At 54.5% G+C, this 18,336-nt stretch overlaps 1 protein-coding gene and 1 pseudogene across 1 annotated transcript in view; one reads left to right on the top strand and one right to left on the bottom strand.

Annotated features, from left to right (window-relative positions):
• Positions 1–5,476: 5,476 nt before the first annotated feature.
• LOC142068101 (T cell receptor alpha chain MC.7.G5-like) overlaps positions 5,477–18,336 on the top strand; it is a 532,408-nt gene continuing 519,548 nt past the window's right edge. Inside the window, exons 1-2 of the mRNA XM_075117343.1 lie at positions 5,477–5,601; positions 6,395–6,695. Of these exons, the coding sequence (XP_074973444.1) occupies positions 5,538–5,601; positions 6,395–6,695 (365 nt within the window). The 5' untranslated portion in view covers positions 5,477–5,537. The remainder of the gene's footprint in view (positions 5,602–6,394; positions 6,696–18,336) is intronic.
• LOC142067910 (olfactory receptor 6F1-like) lies at positions 8,732–10,194 on the bottom strand (annotated as a pseudogene).

Genomic DNA, 18,336 nt, shown 5'->3' with positions numbered 1-18,336 from the left:
CCCAAGGAGAAGGAGAGGCAAGAGAAGTGGATGAGAGAGCAGGGACTCAGGCTCGCCTTATACCTGCCTTTCATTGCCACAGGAACGCAGGTGCCCTTTGCAGAGGTAACAATTTCCTGACAAGTTCATATTGAATGCAAACTGTCGCAGCTAATGATATGTGCTGTGCTGTGATTTCCTGTGCTACCGCTCTTTCATTTCCAGATTTGTGCCATGCCCATTCCCCAGTGGCGGTTTCTTCTGAGCACTGGGATGACAGGCCCCAGGATTTCTAGGGCAGGAATGCAGTAGTGCTGGCAGACGACTCAGCTCAACTACTGGATGGATCCAGAGCAGGGAACTGGCATCAGCCTGGGTCACTCTGGTGGGGCTGTTTGAAGTGTTGTTTTCAGGAAGAAGCTCCAGCAATCCTCAGCTGGACATCCAGGGGTTGTCTGCAGGTTTTGACCCCATCCTGCATAGCAACACCCTCAGGAAAAAAGTCTGGCGTGTTTTGACTCATCCTGTCTCTGTGAAGTCTGTGAGCACACTACCAATGCTATGGGCATGCCTGGTGCCTTGTCCTTCCCCACAATGCTCTAGTCCTCCTGTGGTTGTCTCCAGCTGTCCTAAGCAAGGCCCATGACTGGTTGTGCTCCTCCATGTGCCCCTGTCTTGTGTGCGCTTGTGTGCAGCCAGGTTGGTGTGGATGCACGCAGAAGAAGAGATCTGTGTGCAATTCCACAGTGATATGTATAAGTGTGTGTGTCCTTCTGTGTCCCTCATCATGAGGAAATGTGCTGATCATGGCAGGGACACTCTCCACTGCTCTGTCCATGAGCACCACAAAGCAGCATTTTCCCAGGGTCAGAAGGAGACTGAGTGTACTTGAGCAGCGATGGCACCAGGCTACTAGACATCTGTGCAGGGAAGAGGCGTGGAAATGCAGCCTCTGTCCCCTGAGCCCTCCTTTTCCTGCCCCTCCAAAGCTCAGACTCCGCTGCTGCCAATTTCAGACCACAGCAGGGAAGGTTTCACTCCAGGTTGGATCCTTAGTTTTACTCAGTACAAACAAATTGGGAGTGCCTCAGCACGGCTGGCAGTCCCCCACCCTGCCTCTCCACGCCAGGACATAGCAGTTCTCCCAGAGCTACAGAGTTCAAAAGGATGGGGATTGCTTTATGGGCAAGGAGAAAGGCTGAAGAATCGTGCTGAGCATTGTGCTGGCCATCCCTGCAGAGTGGACCTGCTTCCAATGCCGTAACGGTGGTGCCTGGTATGGGACACAGGCCCCTCTCATGTCCAAGCCAATGCCAAACGTATTTATGCATCGACCAGGTGCTGCGTGAGGCAGGGGCTGAAACCTTGTCCCAGACAGATGCTGAGCAAAACAAACATGAAGGCTGCTATAGCTGTGCTGTGAGTGGAAGGACAGACCCTGTGGCTTGCACAGCAAAGCCAAAGGACCAATGACTGCTTTGGACTTCAGCCCACAAATGCCTTCATGCCCCGCACAGGAATCTTGGTCTGAGTGCCCAGCAACTGCCCCTGGGAGGGAAGGGACATTGCATTTGAGATGGCATCCTGCTGTCCTGCAGGGGTGTCTAGGAGAGAGCTCCTTTCTGACAAGGACTGGACATAGTGTGTAAAGTTCCTGAGCCCATGTCCCTGCCTGAATGTCTGCCTGCCTGGGCTCAGGTCTGACTTGGAGACAGGGCAGTTGAGGGCTTCCTCCCTTCCCTGTAGTGACCTTCGGTGAGATCAGTGCCAGGGAGCTCTGCTGGGAGAGCACAGCCGGAGCTGATTCCCCTCTCAGTGGAGCTGCTTTTGAGCTGACGCTCTAGTGTAGCCCTTGTACTCTCCCTGGAGGCACAGTTGCTTCCCAAATCCATTCCTCTCATGTCCCAGGTCCTTGAGGTGGTGGTTATTTCAGGAAGCTGATTTGCCACGCTGCCTTCTCAGCTCCCACCTTCTGTCTGTCCTACACCTGTGCTCCACGGATGCAGAGTGCATCTGCATGGCTCCAAAGCAGGTGGGAGATGTCATGCCGGGGCCGTGCTTTCCCTGAGGAAGGTACTTCTCCCAACCCTTCCTTCATCAGGGTAGTACTGGTGCCACAGGGAACCCCCAGCCCCGGGCAGCCCCGGGGAATCCCACAACCGGGCTGTGCCGCCAGAGGAAGTGCTCCCTCTGCCAGCAGGGATGGTCTCTGTGACAGGCTCGGAGTGGGTGAGCCCGGGGTGCTGAGACCAGCCGGGTCCTCTGCCTCTCGCGACCCTTGCCCGTTCTTATGACCGCGTACCCTGATGGAGAATTCCGGCGCCCCCAGCTGCCTGAGAAAGACGGGCAGGAGGCCATAGATTATCGGGTCAAAGTGAGACCATAGCGTGTCAGCCCCGCACTGCCTGGTGCCATCGCGCTCCTGTCGCGCCCGCTCCAGCCCCGCCTCCCCCGTGGGCAGCAATGCCGACGACCGCCCCTCCCCGCCGCTCTCGGACCTGCTCTGCGTCTGCCAAGGCCCGGGCGAGACCCCGAGCGGCGCCGGCGCAGGGCGCAGCCCCGGGGAGGAGGGGAAGGGAGACAACAGGAGAGGAGGGGAGGGGAGACGAGAGGAGGCGGCGCGGCCGGAGCAGAGAGCCGGGGCTGGCGGGGCGCAGCGAGGCGCGGGCGGCGGAGCGGCGGGATGCGGCGGTGCCGGGGCGCAGGGCTGGCGGGGCTGGCCGCCGTGCTCCTGGGTGCGCGGGGCTGGCGGCGGTGGGTGGGGGCCGGGGCGGTGCCCGGGATGTTCCCCAGGGCGCCCAGCGCCAACTCTTCCCTCTCCTTCTTCAGCGTGTCTTTCCCCATCGCTGCCTCTCTGCCATCCGGCGTTCCTCTTCCCTGTTCTTTTTATTCTCCTGATTTCTTCTTCATTTCTGTCAGTAACGGCTGCCTGCACGTACGCCTGCATTTCCCTGTACATTCAGCAGCTACCGTTGCCCTGAGGGTAGCCCTCTGTCCTTCACTCTCACACCCACTCTCCCTGCTCTTCCTCTCTCCATCCATCTATCCATGCCCCTGACGTTTATCTAATATCCGCATGCATGAATTTCAAATTCCCTCCCAGCCTTCTCCTGCCGCACCACACACCCACGCCAGGATCGCTCTCCATCTCTGCTCATAGGTGCATGTCCCGATCTGTTCCTGTCCTGTCTCGCTGCCATTCTTCCTGATGATTCCCTCCTAAAAGAGCCATCGGAGCTGGGCGATCTTTGACAACCCTTGTCCTTTCCTTCTCTTTTCTTGGCAGTGGCTGCTGGCAGAGCCCAGGTGCAGCAGGAGCCGTCGGCAGAGACCACCGAGGACACCGGCATCAACATCACCTGCTCACACCCCAACATACAGATCACCGACTATATCTCCTGGTACCGTCAGCTCCCGGGCAGAAGACCCACATTCATTGCGTTCTCTCTTAAAGAGGCCAAAGAGCTGCGGGACCCCGCGGGGCGGCTGTGGGTGGCCCCAGACCGCCGGTCCAGCGTCCTGCGGCTCGCCCGGCCCCGGCGCGGGGACGCGGCGGTGTATTACTGCGCCGTGGGAGACACGGGGAGAGGAGCCGGGGCTGCGGCCGGGCACGAACCGGCGCGGGCGGGGCCGGGCGTGTGGGGCGGGGGCGGGGGGACGGCCCCGGGCGGGCCCGCCAGGGGGCGCTGCCGCTCCGCCCGCCGGCCCCGCCCGGCCCCGCCCGGCCCCGCCCGGCCCCGCCCGGCCCCGCCCGGCCCCGCCCGGCCCCGGGGCGCTTCCCCCGAGCGACCGGCCCCGGTAGCGGCACCGGCCCCCGCCCTCCCACCGCGACGCAGACAGGAATCCCCCGCGACAGCGGCGGCGCCAGCGGCAGCGGGGCAGGGAGCGCGAGCGGAGCGGTGGCCGTGTCCGGCCGTGCCCGGGAAGGAGCGATTGCAGCCGCCGGCCCCGCCGGCTCCCGGCGAGGAGCAGCGCCTTGCTGCTCGGCACCGGCAGGCGGGCAGCAGAGACCCTCCTGCCGCAGGGACCGGGCGCTGCTGCTGCTCAGCGAGCAGGGGCTGGGCATCTCTTTCGCCCCACTAACATAGCCAGGCCCTCTTAGAACACCAAGGCCCAAATGATTAAGTGCTAACACAAGCCACTGCTTTGAAACCACAAGCAGAAGTGGTTTTTACTGGTGACTTTGTCAAACTCTGGGCTCAGATACACACTTCCTAACTCGGCCCTCCAGCTCCACAGTCCACTTCCCAGGCACTCCTGCTGCTGGTCGAAAGGCATCCTGTAGATGCAGCAGTTCTACCTCAGCATCAATATGAGAAGGAGATCCCGATTGTCAGAGACACCTTCACGTGGATCCCGCAGTTGCCGGTGTTTGGGGCATAGAGCTTGTTGCACAGGACTCCCCTTAACCTCAGACCGAGCGCCACAAAGCGATGAGCTAGGTTGCCCTACGGGGCTGAAGGTCTGAGGCGAGTGAGAGCTGGAAGGAGGCCTCTGGGCATGGGGTGCTGGGCCCAGCCAGTCCCCAGTGAGGCCTGTGTGGCTGTAGGAGCTGGCAGAGCTGGCAAGTCCATGCTCAGAGGCTTCAGAGGCAGAGAGGAAAGGTACAGCCCTCTTCCCTGCCTCAGCCGGGGAATGTTGTGGCAGCTAGAGCTGTACTACAAAGGAACTCCTGGCAGGTTTGCAGTCACTGGAGAGCAGAGGGCAGCCCACTGTCATTCTGCCATGGCCTCAACTGAAGAGCAGCACCCTGAAGTGCCCGTGGGAGCAAGGTTGGAATGGGGGCTGCTCTGCTAATAACCTGCTTCGTGCAGTCCCTGCCAACTCTGTGAGCAAAGGGGCCTGGGTGAGAAGGGGCAGAGGAGCCCTGCTCCCGGCAGCCAACAGCAGAAGATATGAAATCAAGTGACCGTTTTGCTTGCCTGGGTATTGTGGTTCTGGGGCCCAAGGCAGGACAAGCTGCTGGAGGTTGTGGGTAGGTGAAGGGACAAAGAGGGACTGCCTGTACAACAGGGAGCTGTGTGCCGCGTCCTCCCCCTGCCAGAGTGAGGGAGTTTGTCTGTCCCTGTGCAGCTGGTTTCTGCAGCAGATGCACTTTACAGAGATGTTGCTCTTGGAGTGCCTTCTCTATGGGCAGAGGAGAGGGGAGAGAGTGTGCCAGCCCTGGGGCCAGGCACTTCAGTGTGTGCCAGGTCCTCTCTCCATCCAGGCACGCCCAGGGACAGGGTGGACACGGGTGGGCACGGGTGGGCACAGGGGTGCCTTCTCCATCTCCTGCAGAGCTGGGTGCAGGCCTGTGCAGCTGGCTAGGTGGTTGATGTCAGACATTCACAAGGGATGCCTGTCCCTTTGACATGAGCCGGTTACCTCGCTAGAGAGCCTTTTTGTGGTAGAGGCTGGGGGACAGACCCAAAGAGGCCTGCCTGGAGCAGCAGGGAGGGAGTTCTGCTCCACCCTCTGGGCTGTGGTTTGGAGACCTCTTTGGTCTGGCAGAGGCAGAAGAAGAGGTAGGGTTGCAAGCATCAGAACCCTCATGCTGGCAGGTCCCTAGGCACCCCATGAAGGGAGAGTGTGACATGGTCCTCATTTTCCTGGCAGCCCTGGTGGAACTGGCAGACTTTGGTGAGATGCAACTTTCAAGCTGGGGAGAATGAGGCCAGAGTTTGTGCAGCTGGTGGTGGAAGGGAGGAGATGTGAGTCCTGGCTCCGTGGGGGATCTGCGAGTGTTTCTGTAGGGAGAGTAGGGGCTGCAGGTGGCTACAGCAAATAACCTGGGAGATGTCAGAAGTAATGGGCATCAGAGGAGCAATAAGAACTCCCCTGAAATTCGCAGGCACTCAGCATTCCTGAGTGTGCTGCTAACACAGATGAAGCCTGAAGGAAAGAAAGATGCTAGAGAATGGAGCAATGCGGCGTATAGGAGCTTCTCTCCTAGGTGTATTGGATACAATGCTACCAATGTCTGTAGGGGTGGTCGTAAACCTTGGGCAACACATGGAGCAGGCTAACTCAATGCAAGAAGAGCTGAAATGCCATACAAGGACAGGGCAAGGGCAGAGGATGCGCTGTGTCATATGGAGGAACTCTTCGAGCAAGATGATGTGGTGAGAGGTGGGAGAGGAACAGCTGATGTCTTCTGCTGCGGAAGGAGAGACCAGTAGCTAACATAGGTCAGGGGCAGATGTGGGGAGAATGAGTGGACTGAAAGACCAGTGAGTATGGCTGAAAAGCAGGCTGATCTGGGGTGTGAGGAGCGGCAAGAACCTGCAGAAAGCAGTGTGCAGGGCCAACCAGCTCAGCCTTTCAGAGGCTTGGAGAAGTGATATGGAAACTGGGGACAGTGAGCAGGCTGACGAAGTGATAGACAGAAAGGTACACAGGCAAGCAAAGCTGAAAACTCTTTCTGGCTTCACAGGTCATGCCCAAAGGGACACTGTGCTCCAGTTCCCAGCAAAAATGACCATCCAGGAGGGACACAATGCAACTCTGCACTGCAACTTCTCCACCAGCTATTCCAATCCTTACATCTTCTGGTACCAGCAGCGCCAGACCCAGTCCCCTCAGGTGCTGCTGCGGCTGGACAAATGGAAACCTGAGGTGCATTCAGGGAGGTTCTCCTCCAAGCTGTCTGCAGAGGACTCCCAGGTGTCTCTGGATGTGCAGGGTGCCGAGCTCCAGGACAGCGCTGCCTATTTCTGTGCACTGAGCCCACACTGGTGCCCACAGCTTGCAGCGCTGCACAGAAACGTGGTGGGGTGCTCTGAGGAGTGGTTCCCTCCCTGCCACTGCTTGCATGCAGCCCTGAGCTCAGCCTGGCCAGCAATGGCACCTGGGGGCTGTGGTGAGGCTGGGCCTCTGCCTCCCCAGCCTGTGCACCTGCAAAGCACATGCCAGCCTGGATTTTACAGCTGTGTCTAGATCCAGGGTCTTTGATGATGAAAATGGACAAAGAAACCTGACCTGGGGCAGACCCATTGGAGGCTACACCATAAACAAACCAAACCAGGCTTGGGAATGCCCTCTGCTTAAAATAGCTGGTACATTGCAGTGAGTACCCAGGGCAGGTAACGTGTCAGCTTGTCTTCTTGTTCCCCTTCCCTGTGCCTCCACTGATGGCCACAGCTGGAGAATGAAGCATGTGGCAGGAGTCACAACTGCTCTCAGGCTTTTGCCCCGTGGCCATAGTAGCCCAAGGAGAGAAGGGCCTTTCCTTGCCCTGCACCTGGCTGTCAGCAAGTGAAATAGACACATCAGCCAGGTGCTGGACAAGATTCTCTGTTCAAACCCTTCCTGCACTAATCCACTGCCAGCAAGTGGTCCCAATCCTTTTCTTCAAATGTTTCTTCTCCTTCTCAGGGAAATCACCAGTGCTTAGCTGGGAAGAAACCCTATGTCCCTGAATCCATGCTGGTTTCTCTGTCCAATGGATGGGAACCACATGTCTGTAAATCTTGTTTCTTCCCACAGGTGACAGGAATGTTGCTGGGGACCTATTCTCAGGTAATCCCACCCCAGCACTGCATGGGGAAGCTCAGCTGGAGGGTGCTGACTTTCCAGCTGGATCCTACCCTCTGAATTGGAGTCTGTTGCTCATGAAGCATGATCCCCTTCACCTGAGAAAGCCTAGGGTACTTGGTTGTTGTCCCACTGCTGTTCCAGGATGGCCTGCCTTCCCAGGCGATGTGGGTCTGATCCACCAGCCCTGTTGGAGGCTTTGCATGCCCCTATTTACCTCAGAGGGCTCTAGGCAGCGTTGATGGGGAATGGCCGGCAGCCCTCAGTGGCTTGCACCCCACTGTGCCTCGGGTCCCTTGGACATTTCAGGTCCTGCTTTTGGTTGCTCTCTGAGGCTGCAGAGGGCTTCAACACTCCACTGACACAATTCTCCCCCAAAAGCAAGGAATGACAAACAGTGAGGGCTACTCAAGGGTGGAGACAGGCTCAGGCTCTTTCTCCATCCCCAGTGGGCTGTCCCAGGGATTTTCCCAAATGCCATTGGGAAAGAGAGCCCAGCTGACAAGGGTGGGCATCAGCTTGTCCTTGGGCACTGGTGCCTGGGCCTGGCTGCAGGTCTAAGAGCCAAGTGCCCAGGACAGGTGGACACAGGAGAATCGCCTCCCGAAGCACCACTGCTTGCAGAAGGGAGGATTAGAATTTCGGTCTGGACTCAATCATCTCACCTGGAGAGCTCTACACTCAGGCAAAACTGATGCCACACTGTTCATCAAGGTGTGCCTGGCACGTTGATGCCTCCTCCTTATGGTCATGTGGACTCCCTTTGCTGTCAGTGAGCAGGAAGAAGAGCTTTGAGAGTGTGATTCATCTCTTCTGAAATGACACTCATAGGAAGGGGAAAAGCAAGTGCCCCTTGGAAGTGCTAACATCCTCCCAGTGAGCGTAGAGAGAGTCTTGCTACCCAGCCGGCATTTCACAGCTCTGCAGTTTGGGGACTTTGCCAATCTCAGTGAAGTGATTCCACAACAAAGCCCAAAATGTGAGGAAGGACGGACTGTTACAGCCCAGTGTGGGGGTGTAGATGTGGAATTGCCCAGACTCATTTAGTGTGAGGCATAGAGATTTGGATGTTTTTCATTAGAGATGTACAAGTCCATTCAGATACTGGATAGAGGGAAGGAAGGGGAGTGCATATTTTGTTGACTGTCTTATGCTAGGAATACTGGCGCTAGGTAGCGATGCCAGACATTGCCAGATTTTATCTTGAACCAGGGCATGATTCTGCCAAACAGCCATGAGGATGGGGCATAGATGCATCCAGAAAACGTGGGACTAAATGGAGAAATACATGTCCATTTCCTAAAGCAGTGAGCCGGCTGCTGGGACTTCTTTAGGGGATTGATATGAATCCCTGACAAAATGAAGGACTTGGGAAACTGGAATACAAACCTGTGTGAGGACCACTCCTCCAGGGTTCTGTTGCACTGTGTCTGGATGGGGTTTGTGACCCTTTCCAAGCACTGGTCTTTAGAGCACTGTGAGGCCTTCTGAATTTACCCAGGAGTGAACAGAGGGAGGTGGGAGCATCAGAACCGAGGCTCAGCCCAGCCTAAGATGGCTGTAAGGTGAGTGAGATGAGCTCACTGTGGGATTGGTGGCTTCTCCCTCCCTGTGATGCTCAGGTGCACTTACACCTCCGTGAGGACCTTCTGCAGGGCAGAAGCTGTGGGAGGGAGCGGGTGAATCTGTTTGCTTCCACTGAGGCTCTTTGAGAAGCCACTTCACTTCTTCTGGGAAGCCCACCCCAGAGCTTGCTTCACTTCTTTCTTCCTGAGTGTGTAAATGAAGGGGTTCAACAAGGAGTTAAGGCTGTGTTAAAGGTAATCGCAAGTTTGTTCAGGTCCAGGAGTTCTCAGCCGATGGCTTGACATACAGAACAGGGTGGAGCCGTACCAGATCATGATGACACGGAGATGGGCAGAGCAAATGGAAAAAGCCTTTTTCTGGCCATGGGCTGACTGGATTCTCAGCATGGAAGGGGTGACGTACATGTAGGACAGAAGGGTGAGCACACAGGAGGCCACCACAATAATTACAGAGACAAGGCCACTAGCTCCATGGGCCGTATGTCACTGCAGGAGAGGGCAAGGCAGGAATCTATATTGCAGAGGAAATGATTGATGACATCTGGAGCACCTAGCGTGAGTCTGGATGTCAGAAAGGTCAGCAGCGAGATGGCCAGAAAGCCTCCCAGCCAGGAGCTGAGTGCCAGCCGAGCAGAGAGGACACTGCTCATGACAGAGCTGTATCTCAAGGGGCAGGACATGGCTAAGTGGTGGTCATAGGCCATGACAGAGAGGAGAAAACACTCAGTGGAGCCTAGGGAGAGAAGAAAGAACAACTGGAGGATGCTGACACTGGAGGAGATGGTCTCGCTAGTCCCCAGCATGCCTCCTATGGCTGTGGGAGCAACACCCATAGCGTACCACATCTCCAGAAAGGAGAGATTACAGAGGAAGAAGTACACCGAGGTAGGGAGGTTGCTGTTCTTCCACATGAGGGCTATGGTGGATGCCTTGCCTCTTACTGTCAGGGAGTACGTCAGTGCAAATACCACCACAAGGGAGACCTGGGAATGCCACCTGCCTGGGAAACCAAGAAGGACAAATTCTTTCTTCCACACTTGTCCCATTTGCCATGTGCCCCCCAAGCACCGAGGTTCATCTGCAGAGCCAGGAAAGTTTCTGTGTGAGTCTGCATGCCTGTGCTGGTCCTTCAGATGCTACTAGTAGTGCAACAAAGCCATCATCCCTGACAAAGTAGTTGGTGCAGAGCACAGGAAAACAGCACGTACGCTAAGTTAAAATCGATGGGGAAACCCTTTGCTGCAGAAACACATTTGGACACTTAGATCTGACCCTGAAGGTCAGGCCTACACCATCAAATGACCATGGGGAATTATTTCTTAGATCGAGCGCGGGCATTTCCTTCAGATGATGTGGAATGCAATTGCTTCCATGAGATGAAAATCCCACTTAGGAAACTGTGGAGAGCAGGCTGAGGGTCTCCAGCTACCTGAAAGGCTGTTGCAGAGGAAGGGAAGAACATCCCTGCACTCTTCAAGGCAGGAAATACGGAGTTGCAATCTCAGTAAATGAGACCAAGGGAACAGAAAAACCATCATGACAACGTGGCGCTGGAAGAGATTTTCTGACCTCTTCAGTTGATCACAGGGGCTTCCAACTGAGATGGCAGCAGCACAGGGCAGCAGACTAGCATGACAGTCATTACACAAGGACTCGTGGTCTTGTCTGTTTGCTCTCTTCCACGTCTCAGCACAGGAAGCTTTTGGAAATAGCTCCATTATCTCCACTGACATCTGCTTCTCAGCATGTCTATGAAGGGTAAGATGCACCTCTCTGTAATTCTGCCATCTCAGAGTCGGGGGAATGACTTCTGCTGACCAAGTTGAAAGGTGTATGATGAAATACTCTTATCGCAGCTCCTCAGCTTACCCCCCTTCTTTGGGTGGAGAAAAACAGTTGTGAGAGAGAAATGGCTCAGCTTGCCTCGTATACAGGCCTAAAAGCCCTCTAGAAGTGCCAGGTTGTTTCTGAGGACTCAGGCAGGAGTCCAGCGAGCGGCTCCGATGGATAAGTCGGACATCTCAACTTGGGAAGAGGTATCCATGCCTCAGTGATTGAAGGCAAAAGTCTCTGAGCTGAATCCCCTCCAAGGCAGCTCTGCTGAGAAGCCAGCTGAACCGAGGGGTCTCATCCAAGCCCTCCCTGCAGACAAGGGGGGATTCTTCATCAGCTCTCTAGGGGAGAATCGGTTTCATCCTCAGCTGGGTGTCTAAGACAGGTGGAGCTGCATCACCACCTGAAGGATCCCTTTCCCTCCTTTCTTCCTCTTTAGGCATTTACATACCAGGAATTTCATGTGGCTCAAGAGCAGAGGAAATCCTCCTTAATCCCCTTAAATATGCAAGGCATTGGAAGTCTATGCTACGTGTCTTGGGTGGGCTTCACTCACCAGGTGCTCAGCCAATGGAAATGATCCAACAACTTCTCTTCGTGCACCATCCTCCACATGAAGCCATGGACCCCTTGGCTGAGGGAGAACATTGGGAAGAAGTTGATTTACTGGAGGATGGATGCCAGACTAGACAGCTGGCATAAACAGCACACACACTCGCACACGCACAAGTCTTGACCTCTAGGCACCTAGAGTTAGTTGAGAAGCCTCACACCCAAAGGGAGGCTGTCTACACTGTTCAGGGTCACCACACAGGTGTTAGACTTGACAGAGTCATCTTCTGCAAGTCCTGCGCCCAAGGCTTCAACGTGGTTGAGGGGAGACTGATCTGCACTTGGTGTGAAGGGCATACGCAGCTAATGAGAGTAACGTGCCCATCTTGAGCCCACTCACCCACACTAAAGCTTTCTCCCTGCCATCTGTCTGTCCTCGAGTACCTTGGACATGGATATGGGGTTTAACCGTGGGATGGGGGTGCTTGGAAGGCTAAGTAGATGTGGGCTTATTGCTCAGTGAGGAAGGGGACCTGGTGACAAATGACGGGGAAAAGGCTCACGTACTCAATGCCTGTTTGTCCTCAGTGTTTAGTGCTACGGCTTCTCCTCAGGCCTACCACATCCCTCAGTCCCCCGCAGACTCTGTGGGAGCGACGCAGCAGCCACAGTAGAAGAAGAAAGAGCTAAGGAGCTCTTCCCACCATTGGGACATACACAAGTTCATGGGATTGCTTGGGATGCATCCGAGGGTGTTCAAGGAGCTGACTGGGCAGTCACTTCTCAGTCCCTGGGATGAACATGAAGCAAATACTCTCAGAAGCCTTTTCTCAACTCAAGAAAGGCAGAAAGAGGGTTGGGAGCAGGTCACATGAGACAACTGAGGGCAAAATATTCTTCACCAACCCCATTGCTTTCTATGAGGAGGTGACTGGCATTGCGGGGAAGGGGAGGGCCACTGGCTGTGGTGTACCTTGACTCTAGCAATACCTTTGATCTACCCTCAGGGGTGCACACTCATGCACACCTATACGCACACAGAGGTATGCACACTCACAGGCATGCACACACGCAATATGTGTGAGGTCAGACTCCTGCTTAGATATGAAAAACAAATCCCACCAAATGATCGATGTATTGGGTAGAGTCCTACCACTGTAAGCACTTCTACAAGGAGTCTGCAAATGTGCATCCAGAGCCAACTCCTTATATACACCGGCAGCAGCACCAATCCTATGAGTGCTGCATGAGGCACCTCAGCCTGGCTTTGGGTCCATCCTCCAGCACCAGCTCTGCTGCCCAAAGGTGGCCACTGAGCATTCACATTCCAGGATTGCTACAGGACAGTGCTGCGCCTGGTTCTTGTCTCAACACCGTCACCAAGGGAAACTGCACTGCCTTTCAGGGACCCTTCTGTCTCTGGCATTCCTGCTGCCAGCCACTTTAACCCTTTCTGCATTTGGGACATTTTCCCTGCGTGGCAGATCGTTCCTTGGTTACAGGTTACCACTGCTGAGCAGTTACAATCTGAATTTCCCCTGCAGTGTGCGCACAAATTCACACACACGAGCACAACCGCACACGTGAGCTTACGCTCACCCAAAGATCAACCCATACGTGTGCACTTATAGAGGTGTGCGCACACATGTTTCCAAAGGAGCCCAGCTCTGTACCAACATGTAATAAATATAAAAAAGAGAGAACATCCCCATTGCTGCAGCCCCAGAAAGAATTCCCATGTTACAAGGAAAAGAAAAAGCATCCTGCAGTGTTAGAAGCTCCCGCCTGACTTCCGCCATCTCCAAGGAAGAACCCTAGCCCTTGCAAAGAGAGCAGTGCCACAGTGCCACACTCATGTGGCAGCGGGAGGGTGTATGTCTGGGGCAAGACAGACTCCCCTCAGGCTACAGACACTGAGACGTCAGAAGTGATGTAGTAGTGAACCTGTCTCTAGGCTCCCTTTGAGCTAAATACCCTCTCTTCAAAAGGCAGACAAATGCAGAAGCAACATTAACTTACAGAGCAGCTGAAGAAATGGTTTGGCTGCCCTGTGAATGTTCATGCACCCTTTCTATTTTTTTTTTCCCCTCAGTTTGAAATGATGCGCTGGCCTTTTTTCTTCTTGCGTTTTGCATGCAGGTGCAGGTGGTGTAATTGCCTGTACCAAGAGGGAGCTGCCTGCAGCCTCCTCTGTCACCATGAGCTGGCCGAGTTTATATTGCAGCCAAGGTTCCTACATGCAAAACACTTTCTGCTCATAATAATACAAGAGTAACAAGAGTGTATTTGGTTTACCTGGCAAGGTTTTGGTAGTGAAGGGGCTGCAGGGATGGCTTCTGTGAGAAGATGCCAGAAGCTGCACCTATGTCGGACGGAGCAAGGTCCAGTTCCTGGTGGCTGCAAGATGGACCTGCCACTGGCCAAAGCTAAGCCAATTAGCAACATATTTGTACCTAATGTGATAACATATTTAAGCACCTTTTTGATAACATATTTAAGAAGGGGTAAAAACCATTGTGCAGCAAATGCAAGGGAGGAGTGAGAAAATGGGAAAGAAACTGCTCTGCAGATACCAAGGTCTGTGAGGAAAAGGGGGAGGAGGTGTAACCAGAGTGATGGAATTAACCAACCATGGATGTTGCTATACTCCTTGTACAGCCCTCTCCAACTGGACATTAAGTCTGGGGACATGGAGTATACCAATCAGTGTATTCTTTGATCTGTATTTTAGTCCCTAGGTAATCATTAATGTGAACGAAACAATAGACAATGCGCTGCTGTCAGAAAAGGATGACAAAATGCGGTTTCGTGTAGCAGACTGAGAAAACTGGCCAGGACTGCCAAGATTAAGAGGCAAGTAGGTAAGAGGTAATTCTGGCAGGGGGAGATCGTGGCCACCGACTCACGGACCACCTACCCAAGTAACACCACCTACTCAGAGGAGAACAATGAAAGGACAACTGAGCCTGCGCAGTAATTTAGATGTGAAGCGAGCGAGTTTGTTCCAATCACCGAAGAGAATAATATCGAATATGTATGGATAAGATGAATATGTATATTTCTGGTCTATATAAATCACATGGGAAAGGTCTGTAAGGTATGTACATTAGGAGGAGCGATCCCCCTTGCAGCCAGCGCCGTGAATAAAGAATGCCTGCCTTTTAACACTTCATTGGTGTTACGAGGTTTATTCCCGACTTCAGCGACAGAGGTGCTCCAGTTGCTGGAGCAGAGATTCCCCTGCAGCCTTGGAGAAGACAATGGTGATGCAGCTTGTCCCTTTGCAGCCCATGCAGATCCATGATGGAGTGGATACCTACCTTCCAGCCCATGGAGAACCTCATGTCACAGCAGGTGGAGGTGCCCTGAAGGAAGGTGCAGCCCATGGAGAGGCTGAGCTGGAGCAATCTCTTGATAGAAACTGTGTCCCATGGAGAGAAGCCCACACAGGAGCAGCTTTTCTAGCAGGACCTGTGGACCCACAGGGGACCCACGCTGGAGCAGTCTGTTCCTGAAGGACTGCAGCCTGTGGAAAGGATGCGTGCTGGAGCAGTTAGTGAGCTTCCCATGGGAAGTCCTTCCCATGCTGGAGAAGTTTGTGAAGGACTGTGTCCTGTGGAAGGGACCCCGCCCTAGAGCAGGGAAAGAGGATGCGGAGGAAGGAGCATCAGAGATGACGTGTGATGAACTGACACAACTCTCATTCACCACCTAACTGCAGTGTTTGGGAGGAGGAAGTAGAAGATGTAGGAGTGAAGTTGAGCTGGGGAAGAAGGGAGGAGTGGGGGGAAGGCACTTTTAGTTTTGCTTTATTTTTCACTGTCTTACTCTCTTACAGTTAATTCGCAATAAATTACATTAATTTTCCAAGGTGAGTGTGTTTTGCCTGGGACAGTACTTGGCAAGTAATCTCCCTGCCTTTATCTTGACCCACGAGCTTTTCATCATGTTTTTCTCCCCCTGTCCTGTTGATGGAGGGATAGAGCAGCTTGGTGGGCACCTGGCGGCCAGCCAAGATCAACCCACCACTGACAGATAAAGCAAAGAGAGCCAGCATAGAATAGCAGAGATATTATGGCTGGAAGTACCAGGGATGTCCTGTCCCTCTTATCCCTGTGCTGTGATTTCCAACACTGCTGCCTTTTCATTGCCAGGTATAGAGCATGCCCATTCCCCACTGAAGGCTTCTTGTGAGTGCTGGGATGAAAGGCCCCAGAATTTCTAGGGCAGGAATGCAGCAGTGCTGGCAGAACTCAGTTCAAGTGCTGGACGGGTCGAGAGCAGGCAAGTGAAGTCAGCCTGGGTCACTCTGGTGGGGCTGTTTGAAGCACTGTTCTCAGGAATAAGCTCCAGCATTCCTCAGCTGGACACTCAAGGGTTCCTGTGCATGAGGATGTACCCTGTCCTTCTCTTTCCCTCCCGCATCAGCTCACCTCAATGGTCACTCTTTTTACCTTCCCAGGTGTGTGGCTTGTTCTGCTTGGTTTTGACCCCATCTGGCGTAACAGCACCCTCAGGAAAAATTTCTGGCCCATTTTGACTAGTCCCCACTCTGTGCAGCCTGGGAGTGCACAAACAATGCCATGGGCATTCCCAGGGCCTCGTCCTGCCCCAGAATGCTCTACCATTGCTGCAGTTGTCCCCACGTGTTCTCACCAGAGGCCATGGTTGCATCTCTGCCTACCTGTCTCCTTGTCTTCGTGTGCAGCTGTGTTGTATAAACACGTCAGAGCTCAACTCCGCGCATGATTCCACACCCATGTGCATGAATATGCATGTGTGTGTCCTTGTGTGTCAACCATCAGGAGGGAATATGCTGCTCGCAGCGGAGACACTCTCCACTGCTCTCTCCACTAGCACCACAGAGCAGCTGGTTCCCAGGGTCAGAAGGACCCTGAGTGCATTTCAACAGCGATGGCACCTGCCAACCATGTGCTGGCCATCCCTGAGTGGATCTGCTTTCACTACATATCAGTGGTGTCTGGTATGGAACGCAGACCCCTCTCGTGTCCAAGCCAAGGCCAAATGTACTTGTGCACCTCATCGGCATGATGCTGTGTCAGGCAGAGGCTGAGAACATGCACCAAACAGGGACTGAATGAAAGGACCCAGGAGCCTGACGTTGCTGTGTTCTGAGTAGAAGGGACAGACCCTGTGGCTGAGTGTCCAGAAGAGACCCTCTTTCCAACAATGGCCCTGTGGAGAAGGAAAGGACAGAGGACATTCCGACTGGAGACCAGAGGGAAATTTTTCACACTGAGAACAGTCAACCGTTGGAATAATCTCCCCAAGGAAGTGGTTGACTCTGCCATGTTAGACACTTTCAAGAGTCGTCTGTACAGGGTGCTGGTCCGTCTTGTTTAGACTCTCCTCTTCTTAGAAAGGTTGGACTAGATGATCCCTGAGGTCCCTTCAACCTGTGATTCTGGGATTCTGGGATTCGGTGACATGTGTGTCTGTAGTTTAGAAGGACTTTTGACATCCTCTTCCATTCTTCCTTTACAAACAAACTGGCATTGAATGAGTTCATTAGGAGCATGATAAGGCAGGTGGAAAATTGGCTGGACTACCAGGCTCAAAGAGTTGTGACCATGAAGCAATGGGCTGACTGGAAACTCATGAAGGCCAGAAAGAGCAAGGACAAGGTTTTGCATGTGATGGAGGAACCGGCCCATGCAGTCATGCACGCTGGGGGCTGCCTGCCTAGGAAGCAGATCCACAGAAGAGATGTGTGGTTGTAGGAGAGACCCAGCTGAACATGAGACCACAGTGTGCCCTTGAGGTAAACGGGACCAACCACTGCCGTACTGGGCTGTGTTAGTCAAAGTGTTGCTAATAGGTCCAGGAAGGTCATCCTGGCCCTCTGGCCCTTGGGAGACCATATGTGGAGTACTGCATGCAGGTTGGGGTCCCCTCTCAAGAAGGATATCCACATACTGAAGTGAGTCCAACAAAGGCCACCAGGGTGGGTAGGGGGTTGGCAATGTGAGAGGAGAAGAGCCTGAGCGAGCTGGGCCGGACCATCTTGGAGAAGGGAAGTCTCAGGGGAGACCTTGCTTTCTGCAACTGCTTCTTCAGAGGAGACAGGGAAGATGGACATGGACTCAGATTCAGGCCACAGGGAGTACCTTCTTAGAGTGGAGGCAACGGACAGCAGCTGGGACATGGAGACATCTGATTAAGCAGTAGCTTAAAAGAAATAACAAGAACTGGAATGGGTTTCCCAGAGAGGCTGTGCAATCTCCACCCTGGGAGCTGTTCAAGGCATGACTGACTGTGACCTTGAGCAACCTGCTCTAATGGGATTGGTTCTGAGTAGGAGATTGACCTAGACGACCTCTGGAGGTGCCTTCTCACCTACATTCAGACTGTGTAACTCCCACCTTGCCCCTGCCACCCCTGACCCCAGCACACCCATGGGCACAGGTGTCCTCACAGACACTTTGCCTCAACACAACTTCTAGGCAGTGTGCTGGGACTGCAGAGAGGCAGCCGAGGCAGGCTCTCAGCCTCCTCACTGCCATGCGCAGGAAATCAGTGGCTGGTGTTGCCAGCCCCTGAGCTCGGAGGCAGCTCTGGGAAGCTGGTCCATCTCCTGGCTCAGGGCCCTGCAGCTCCCCCAGGCCGTGCCTGGCGCTGTGCGGGGTTATTGTTGCGGGGGAGTCCTTGCTCACCAGGAGGACGGGGAGAGTCCATTTCCCAGGAGAGAAACCTCTGCCCGTGCAGAGCCACTGAGCGCTGCGGGGCCGGGCGAGACCCCGAGCGGCGCCGGCGCAGGGCGCAGCCCCGGGGCGGAGCTGGCGGCGGCGGAGGGGACGAGGAGAGAAGAGGAGGGGGAGAGGAGGCGGCGCGGCCGGAGCAGAGAGCCGGG

This window comes from Phalacrocorax aristotelis, chromosome 23 (assembly GCF_949628215.1).
Source record: "Phalacrocorax aristotelis chromosome 23, bGulAri2.1, whole genome shotgun sequence".
NCBI classification, from domain to species: Eukaryota; Metazoa; Chordata; class Aves; order Suliformes; family Phalacrocoracidae; genus Phalacrocorax; species Phalacrocorax aristotelis.
The sequence above is the reverse complement of the archived record's forward strand: the minus strand, read 5'-3'. Positions and strand labels throughout refer to the sequence as shown.